This window comes from Diaphorina citri, unplaced genomic scaffold (assembly GCF_000475195.1).
Source record: "Diaphorina citri unplaced genomic scaffold, Diaci psyllid genome assembly version 1.1 scaffold1452, whole genome shotgun sequence".
NCBI lineage: Eukaryota > Metazoa > Arthropoda > Insecta > Hemiptera > Psyllidae > Diaphorina > Diaphorina citri.
In genome coordinates, this window is record NW_007378878.1 from 56,738 (window position 1) to 67,299 (window position 10,562).

The window sequence follows — 10,562 nt, forward strand, 5'->3', positions numbered from 1 at the left end:
AACCTATGATTTTTTTTTTTTTTTTTTTTTTTTTTTTCGGGCGACAATGTTTCTTATGTAGGACGGGCGGGACGGGCCTAGGTAAATTAGAAAATGAGAGTAGTTTTCCCACTGAAAACTCTCACCCCACGACACTGTAGACAAGAATGCCAAAGATTTGGCAGAGACGATGCCAAGAATTCTCGTGACATACAGCACGCTCCATCACAATATTCACATCTGTTCGTCATAACAAATTTTTAGGCTATTTATAGAATTTTGCAATTTGTATAGAGAATTTTGCAATTTGTTTGAAATTTTATTGTGCGTAGGAAGTAGGTATATATCAGGATATTGGAATAAAATACTCCTACATGTTTATCCTGCTGGGATATAGGACTGAAAAGTCCCTTTTATTTAGCTTGTAGGATGGCGCGTCTACCTTGTAAGCGCTGGGCCGTGGGTTCCATTCCCGCCTAGGGCATATTTTATCCTATATAAGATTCGGCTGGCTTTCTCTTAGCCTGTTTGCCTTCTCTCTTTGCTTTCGGAACGATAAGACCTTGGCCATCACAGTAGGCCTCTATCAAACATCGAACCTCTTCTTTTTCACTTTTTCTCTAAAAAATCAAGACCCTTTTGCTAACCAAGGTCCCATACATTGTTCTCACTTTTATAGGTATCATAGGAACCAATAGGTATGTACCTATACCTACTTTGTAGGTACCTATTGGTTCCTGTGGGTAGGTACCTATGTATGTAGGTACCTACCCAAGTACCCCAATTACAAAGAAAGAAAACAAACAATAAATAAATAAATTATTCAAGAAAGAAAGGAAGAAATTGAGAAGGAAATAAAGGAATAAAGAAAGAAAGCAAGACGTAAATAAAAGAAGGAAGAAATACAAAAGTAAAAGAATGAAAAATGGAAAAAAGAAAAATGGTAGAAAAGTTAAAAACTGAACTTAATGTTTGGAAAACTTCAACGGAAAACCTCTTCAGAAATGGAAAAGGTCTTCTGCAAACATTTTTAAAATTCCAGAAAAAACGCAGATTTTTTCCTTTTCTTCTTCTTTTTCTTCTTCTTTTTTTTCTCTAAATGATAATGATTATGATTTCAATGATTTTCCGCTGTGATTCATTAGAGAGAATGTGGGGATATTATTTAAATTTTAAAGAGAAAGAAAAAAAATTCATTTTAAATTGTAAATTATTTTATTAAATTTTTGTGTACTCACGCGGGTGATGTATCCAAATGATAATAGTAATAATGGTGATAATAATATTATCTAATAAAATAAATGTTCTTGATTTTTCAGAAAAAAAAAAAAAAAATCAAGCTGATTTTTCTTTTTCTTCTTCTTGGGTCTTCTCCTCCTTCTTCTTCTTCTTGGGTCTTCTCCTTCTTCTTCTGTTGCTTTTCCTGTTTGCTTATTCTTTTCTTCTTTTTTTTCAACCACCAAAGAATGCTTATTCTATTATTATTTTAAAAGATTATGCTAATTCTATTTTAAGAAAGAACCAACGTTTTTACTTTAGTCTCCTTGTGGAACTGTTTCTTCTTCTTTTCCGGAAGATCTCCATCCTCCATGTTAAGTTAGAGGGAACTTTCACTACTAAAGCAGTGGTTCTCAAACTTTTTTGCATGGCGCCCCCTTTGGGCATATTCTCAATTTTTCACGCAGTTAGCGCGGCACAATCAGAATATTTTTCTAGGCGTTTGATTTACATATGATTACGCTGGACGTATCTCAATCAAGATACTAGAGTTGGAGACCAAGTACCTGGTAGGTAATTTTGGTATAAATTTGATTTCTTATAGGAAAAGCTCGCCCCTCCCTCCCCCCCTGATTTGTTTCCACGCCCCCCCAGTTTGAGAACCTCTGTACTAAAGTCTTAAGAATCGTCCCAAAAGCGAAGAAGGAAGACAGATAGGATAGGAGAAAACCAGCTGTTCAGGATAAAATTCATCCCAGGCGGGAATCGAACCCCTGACCTAGAGTTTATAAGGCAGACAAGCTACCCTCACCCTTCGAACTAACTAATGTGGAGCATGTTTTAATGTTTTACAATAGTTCATCGGAAATAGGTACATTGTTAGGTTTGTTTTTGTTAGTTTATTTTTGTTTGTTTGTTTTTTTTTTTTTTTTTTTTTTGTAAAAAAAATCAAATCAAGAATAATAATAAACTAAATATTAAATAAAATAGGTAGGTACATAAATACTGATTTTCTTTAACCAAGATCGAAAAATTCCCGGAGGGACGGGCCCCGCTTGTTCAAGCTTAGCCTAACCTAAAGCTTAGAAAGCTCTGTGTATAACCCTATAACCTATAACCTCTACCTTAATCTCTCACCTATTTTCTTTGGAGATTTTCTCAATTGAAATCGCCTTTCAAAGAGGAATATCTTGGTTCAATTCCCAAGTGAGTCTAAACTTTGATATACATATCATTTATTAACTACCTATTAAGGAACGCGGTAGCGCTCAGCCCCGCCAAGTCAAGAAAGTTTGACCGCTTCATGAATATTATATTTTTTATCAACCTATTCAAGACTCTGAAATCTGAGTTGATACATAGGTACCTACCTAAATACTGAATATGCTTTCTTCTGAAGCAACTACGTGGGCACCTATTTAAAAATTAGGTTCATTTATTTTCCTAAATGTTTATGAACTTAGGTGGGTAAGTACCTACAGCAAAAAATAGTGATACCCCCCCAAAAAACACTTCGTGTTAAAAAATTAACGTCAAGAGTTACCCTCCACAAAAAAGTACTGATATAAAAATATACTGTAGCAATAGAATGTAAAAAGACGTCAATATGGGACCTCCCTTCTACAAGAGCTCTTCTAAAGAAAATAATAATTTTCCATCACTCCTACATCAATTTACCTTGCTGTTGAACCATTGATCCCGGATTACGAAACCTAGATCTTGACCGCAGTGTACTGATGAAAATTACAAAACAATTAACATTGTTATCTTCATTAGTGTACTGCAGTGTCTGCAGTCAAGATCTAGGTTTCGTAATCCGGGATCAATGGTTCAACAGCAAGGTAAATTGATGGGTAAAGGTAAACAGCAAGGTAGGAGTGATGGAAAATTATTAATATTTTCTTTAGAAGAGCTAATGTAGAAGGGAGGTCCCACATTGACGTCTTTTCACTTTCTATTACTACAGTATATTTTTATATCAGTACTTTTTTGTGGAGGGTAACTCTTGACGTTAATTTTTTAACACGAAGTGTTTTTTGGGGGGGATACATTATACCGGATACACCACATAGGCCACAGAATAATACTACCCTCATGACTCTGACTGACCCAGTATGTTTATCTGTTTAGATTGATGAATTGGCGATAGTGGAGCAATTATTTCAGATGATTTAGCCAGCCGGTTTATAAGAAAAAGAAGACCAGATAGAACAATACTTTGGTTCCTTATTGATTTAGAAAAAAAAAGTTTCAGGTAGCTTCGGTCGTATGTTTTTATTGCCAGAATTATCTCGGTTGATCCAAGTCAACAGACGATCCACAATCTAGATTTCTCTTTATGTAATCATATTTTGTTACTTACTGATGGCTTGTGCTATTCTTCTTCATTTTGATTTATTATAAACAAGGTACATGTATTTATTTCTAGCTTCTGAGTACATGCAAGGAGTTTCGTAATTCAAACCATCTTACATGAAGTATAGTTAAAATTAGTTGTTTAAAAATTTGCGAACGATGTGACATGTTTGAAGGACGACACTCTTTTGGATGTTGAGTCTTGCAGTTTTGTAAGATTTTCTTTAAAGCATTTTGATGTTACGCCTTCACTTAAAATGACAATTGGAATGATAGTGATGTTGGTCAGTTTCCATGTTCTTTTCATGTCTTCTTTCAGCTCTTCATACTTCCTGACTTTTTCAACTTCGGTTTTCTGGATGTTATGTGTTAGTGGTACCTACTGCAACATCAATCGTTATAACTTTATTCTCTTTTTTATTGATGAAAACTATATCAGGATTGTTATGGTCCACATTTTTTGTCCGTCAATATTGTTCTATCCCAATACAGCAAATGATCTTTGGATTCCAGTACGGGCTCTGGGGTCTACTTATAAAAGGGAAGAGGATCTTGTATTAATTCGTACTTTTTTTGCCAATTCGATATGGATGATCTTCGCCACTTGATTGTGTCTTCCCAGATAAACATTATCGGCTAAAGCAGAACATCCACCAATCACGTGTTTCATTGTGTACCTTACATTTCCTGCATCTATCTACGACACCATCTAGCTTTAATATGTTTTTTCGTAATTCTTTGTTCGAATAAATTCTATCTTGAATCGCTGTTTTCTTAACAGCGATTGTTTCCTTCTGTTTCGACAAAAAGATAACCTTTGCGCAAGTATTCGAGCGACATTTCTTGATCAACCACTTCATTTTCATTTTCTAGGGACTTAGGATATCTCCCATGAAGAGCTTTTGATTTCCACTGTTCTTTTGAGTTGTTCTTTCCCCATGACATTTTTAGGTGTAGTTTCAGTGGTTAGGTTCAGTGGTGTGAATTTCTTATCCACTTCAATGATTTTCTTCATGGTCTTGTCTTGGCTTGCTCTCAGTCTCTTCTCCATGTTGATCTCTAGTTTCATACACATCAGCTTGATATTCACCAGTCCTCTGCCGCCATCTCTCCGTGTCATCAAGCTTCTGGTTAAAATGTCAAGGTATTCTAAATCCGTCTCACTCCATTTTTTTACAATTCCAAACAAGCTGGGCCCGTCCCTCCGGGAATTTTTTAGCCCGTAGTTTAGTCGATCGTGTACCTACCTAATTTGTTTAATATTCAGTTTATTATCATTCTTGATTTGATTTTTTGATTTTACTTTCATGTAATGATTTAAAATCAAGACTAGAGCCCGTTCTCCCTTTATTCCCAATATAAGGCTCAAGTCACCCATCCATTTATTGGCCTTGCTCGGCGTAGCTTAACATAGGTAACGCTAAAACCGGTCTTAAATGATCGACTGAAGTGTTACCTAAAACTTTCTCGCTTTGAGTTCATAGGTCGTCGCGAAAAATTCAATTAACGACTGGTGTGTTGTCTAAAACTTTCTCGCTTTGAGTTCATAGGTCGTCGCGACAAATTTTCAGATCAGAGCTCATTTGTGTGAGAAAATGTGAATATTATTATCTCAAACCCGAAACGTGTTGGTATAGGTACATCGAGAAGATCAAACGTACAGAAAGATGAACTCGAAAGACTAGGTAAAATCCCCCAAAACCCAGTTTTGGGCTGTATGTAGGTCTCGAACAATATTATTATCTCAAACCCGAAACGTGTTGGTATAGGTACATCGAGAAGATCAAACGTACAGAAAGATGAACTCGAAAGACTAGGTAACCTTAAAAATAAATAATAAATTAGACGAGTAATTGGTATGAGAAGAAAAATATTAAGAATAATCAAAGCGTAACGAATAGGGAAAAATCTCAAAAATTCAAAGAATGTCACACTTGAGTCAAGATGTGCAAGTGCAGAGTGCATTATAATACCTTGTCTAGGTGCATACTGCATTGTGATCATCATGATCTTGAAGAATTCATCCTTGAAATAAACAAAACCAATGTTCTGGCTATTTGAAGATGTCGAGATTTGATTTGGTTGCTGAACCAAGTACTTAAGCCTGGTATGCGGGGAATGCGAGCGAGAATGCGTGGAATGTTGCGTGCTATTGTTTGTAGGAGTAAAGTGAGATTTTCTTTGTTTAATGAAAATCCACTACGGTCTCAATTGGGATTTGGTTTATAGTCGATAATTGTGTGTCCTTGGGTTTGTAGAAGAACAATTTGAATTCCTCTAATCTACTCGAGAAGAGGAAAATCCTCCGAATGGTAAATAGTTGGAACAGTTTAATAGATTTCCTCGCGAGTAGGTCTTTCACATCAGGAGCATCTTGAGTGTTGACCGCAGTGATTAATGCTTGGAATTTAAATGATCCGATATTAGTATGTATGTTACGGTAAAAGTCCGACGAGCGGTAAATCCTAGGATTTACCAGATCGTTTGGTAAAAGTCCGAAATAAAAATCTTCTTCGGACTTTTACTAGTTAATTTCGGTAAATTCAAAAATTTCCAAACGCAACTTGGTAAATGTGCGAAATCACATCATTTCGGACTTTTACCAAGACACAACGAGAAATGTGATTTGACATACCTATATTATTTTCTATTTTAAGATGCTGTAAGTGTAAGTGTTCTCTTACTTTAGTAGACCAGCCATGCCATTTCACTCACCATTTCCATGTTAATATTGGGCACCCGGGCCAAATCGATAGCAAAAGGTAATAGGATCTTTTAGGACAAATATCATTTCCGGCCACCTCCGCAAGTCGGATTTTTCCGAGAAACAAGACTTTTTATGTATAGGTAATAGGATCTTTTAGGACAAATATCATTTCCGGCCACCTCCGCAAGTCGGATTTTTCCGAGAAACAAGACTTTTTATGTATTTTATTTATTAATTTTGTGTTTCATCTGAACTCTTTCGATTCACAATTAACAAAAATAAAAGTCTGTCTCTTGACTTAATTGTGAATCGAAAGGGTTCAGATAAAACATAAAAAAATAAAATAAAATACATAAAAAGTCCCGTTTCTCGGAAAAATCCGACCTGCGGAGGTGGCCGGAAATGATATTTGTCCTAAAAGATCCTATTAGGGGAACACGATCCTATACATATAAATAAAATTGGCAAGATTCACCCCAACATTAACACAGACGAAAGTCCATAATGTTGAGGTATATCCATCATAATACAATTCATAATATCATACTATGTATTTATTAAATTGCAATGTCATGAATAAAATGAAAATACATTCTTTGGAGGAAAAAAAAGTTAGCTTAACAGGCCTACTAAGGACTGAAAAACAGCCACATAGTCTTGATTGTACCTACTGTGCTTGGTGTACCAAAATAGTTAGGAATATAATTATGTGCAATGTTAAAATAATGCGTATATGCATTGCATTGTGTTGATGAAAAGGGAGATAAATGAATATTCTATTTATCTCGCTTCTCAGCAATTCTTTCTCGACCTAACTGGTTAATTATCATAGTATCACTTGTGAATTCCGATAGATATTAGTTATTACCATTATCAAGGCAGATATTATTTTATTATCTTGCAAACAAAAGTCACTGCTTGTTCGAGAATAAAAGAAGGCATTGTTTCATCACGTACCTAAGAGATGGAGAATACCACAGAATGGCATAATTATGGTATACTGACACTACAGTGAGAACTATGAGAGTTCATACTACATATAACCTACAACTGAATCTGATTGGGATTTCCATCCCAATTGGTATACTGACACTACAGTGAGAACTATGAGAGTTCATACTACATATAACCTACAACTGAATCTGATTGGGATTTCCATCCCAATGATGGTGTTGTTGGTGGTGGTGGTGGTGGTGGTGTTGTTGTTGTTGTTGTTGTTGTTGTTGTTGTTGTTGTTGTTGTTGTTGTTGTTGTTGTTGTTGTTGTTGTTGTTCTGTTGTTGTTGTTGTTGTTGTTGTTGTTGTTGTTGTTGTTGTTGTTGTTGTTGTTGTTGTTGTTGTTGTTGTTGTTATGTGTTTGATGTTTGATTTGATGTTTGGTGTTTGGTGTTTGGTGTTTGATGTTTGATGTTTGATGTTTGGTGTTTGGTGTTTGGTGTTTGGTGTTTGGTGTTTGGTGTTTGGTGTTTGGTGTTTGGTGTTGTTGTTGTTGTTGTTGTTGTTGTTGTTGTTGTTGTTGTTGTTGTTGTTGTTGTTGTTGTTGTTGTTGGCGTTGTTCTTGTTGTTGTTTATCATTTTTGTCAGTAGATATCAACATCTACTACCATATCATTTTTGATAGGTATGTACTTAACTAAGTTTTTAATCATCAGCAAAATAGCGGTCGAAATGTCGAAAAATACGGTAAAACACCGCTAACCGTTATTCTCATGTTAATAAAAACTGATTTTTGGGGGGTTTTAGGTATGGTTTTGGGGGGTCTACTCTCATAACTTTTTCGATATCTCTAACCGTTTGGTGAAAACCGACAAAAAGCGGTTATTTCCGTCTGTGGGCGGCGCCCAGTGCAACTTTTGCCGAATTTCAGATTTTTCCCTTTACTTACTCATCAAGACCTATCATCCTGCCAAATTTCATAAAATTTCTAATTGGGGGTTTTAGGTATGGTTTTTTTGGGGGGGGGGTCTACTCGCATAACTTTTTCCATATCTCTAACCGTTTTGTGAAAACCGCCAAAAAGCGGTTAATTCCGCCTGTTGGCGGCGCCCAGTGCAACTTTTGCCGATTTTCAGATTTTTCCCTTTACTTGCTCATCAAGACTTACCATCTTGCCAAATTTCAAGTTTCTAGGACATCGGGATGTGCCTCATAATTTTGATGAGTGAATCAGTCGTAAAATAAGCAATTTTCAAACCGTTTTTTCTACCCCTTCCGGTTAAGCTGGAACTTCGAAATTTCGCAGGTATAATAGGAAAATATATAGATTAACATATGGTCCAAATTTCATGAGATTACATTGAAAATTGACGGAGTTATGATAGGGGTAAAAATGCGTCGAAATGTTTCGTGTCATGTACACACTGGCGTGCTCAGGCCGGAACTTGGCCTGGCGCACTGCCGTGCGCCTAGATAGAAGGGACATGTGGTTATTGAACGAAGCGAATTCTAAGTTTCGACAATTTTACATTTCTTTTATTCGAGTATACCAACTGTACACTTGTTCGATTGTTCAATCATTTGTCTGTCGATCTTTGGGTACATTCCTTTTAGTGTGTCAAAATCTGCAGTGTGGAAATTTGAGTTTTTCATTACCATTTGAAACAATGCCCATATTTATTACCAGAGGGGTATTACAACCCGTGGTTGGTAGTAAAAGGCGCAACCTTGTATAGTGCTGTACCTGCCGCTGTTTGAAATAAAGAGGGGGGTATTTATTCATTTACTTACAGGAACGCTGTCATTTCCTTTATTACTTTCTATTTTTCTTTGGATAATGGGGCCTAGGATTATCAATGTGACATTATTTGATGTTCTTACCATTAAACACACGATTTTCGGATCTTTTGGCCAGTTAAGTTTTCAATCACAATGTTTGGGCGTTAACGGAGTGAGAAGAAGATTGAAAGAGGATCTTGATTCTTGATAGAGAAGGTATGTATATTCCTTCTATTGTCTATTCCATTCTATTCTGGATCCTCTTTGAGTCTTCTTTCCACTCCGTTATCAATTCCGCGATACCCAGAACTATTTCCTCTGCCAATAATTAAATCCACCTATGTAATTTTCCATTAACTTTCGCGTCAAAACATCCACAACACTCCAACGTAGCGTCGCGTGGTTTAAGAAAATAAGGAAAATTGAATTCCGAAGGAAATTAACATTTCAGCATGTTGTTACTTGGAGCTATGAGCTATCTATCACCCTGGAGTTCTGGAGACATCGAGGTGAGTAATTAACATTGCAAATTAAGGGGTTCGACGCAAAAACGACTGATAACTCATATATACCTATATAAGGCCAGCCACTCACTATCAGGTTGTTGTTTTTATTTATTTTATTTTATTATGGTGTGTCAACACATCAGGTTGTTGTTGTTGTTGTTGTTGTTGTTGTTGTTGTTGTTGTTGTTGTTGTTGTTGTTGTTGTTGTTGTTGTTGTTGGACTTTTCAATCTCATTCTGGTAGTATAAGCAGGGTATATTCTATTCTATTCTAATTACCCTAATATAGGGATCGACAACTAACTTACCTACCTAGTTAGTAATACATTAGTACCTAAAGCTGTGTCCACACATAATCGACGGCCGTCGATCGGTAAATCGATCCACATCGATCGAGCTGTGTTCGACTGTGTGAACACAGCTTAATAATTTTCTGTCATCAGTCTTAAAAAATTCCAACAAACCCTTTAACATCTCCGTATGAACTTGTTAACTTGTAGGGACCTAGGAGGTAGGCACCCACAAAAACAAATTGGTAATTGGTGGGTAAATAATCAAATATTCAAGATTGTATCCTATGAAATACCTACAAAAAGATTTACATCAGCGTCTATATCTCTAGAATCGTCAAAAAAGAGAGCAAGATTTGTTGTTGTGTTGTTGTTGTTGTTGTTGTTGTTGTTGTTGTTGTTGTTGTTGTTGTTGTTGTTGTTGTTGTTGTTGTGAAAAAATAATACTCTTATGTTAGGTGTGTGGGGGATTATGGTAAAAATAAAGAACCTAGATTTTAATTAATAATAACTAATAACCTAGGAACTTTTCACTAGTAAAACTCATTTTATTATACCTAGTCATTAATGAAAAAAAAAAAGAAATAAATAAAAATACATCGAGAAAAACATTAACAATAAAAAGTATAACGCTTGATCTTTGTTGTTGTTGTTGTTGTTGTTGTTGTTGTTGTTGTTGTTGTTGTTGTTGTTGTTGTTGTTGTTGTTGTTGTATTGTTGGTGTTGGTGTTGTTGTTGTTGGTGTTGTTGTTGTTGTTGTTGTTGTTGTTGTTGTTGTTGTTGTTGTTGTTGTT

The 10,562-nt window shown here is 35.7% G+C and overlaps 1 protein-coding gene across 1 annotated transcript in view; it reads right to left on the reverse strand.

Moving 5' to 3' along the window:
• Window positions 1-4,429: 4,429 nt before the first annotated feature.
• LOC113470228 overlaps window positions 4,430-10,562 on the reverse strand; it is an 11,923-nt gene continuing 5,790 nt past the window's right edge. The window contains exons 3-4 of the mRNA XM_026828496.1: window positions 5,526-5,577; window positions 4,430-4,659 (exon numbers count right to left, since the gene is read on the reverse strand). Coding sequence (XP_026684297.1) covers window positions 4,430-4,659; window positions 5,526-5,577 — 282 coding nt within the window. The remainder of the gene's footprint in view (window positions 4,660-5,525; window positions 5,578-10,562) is intronic.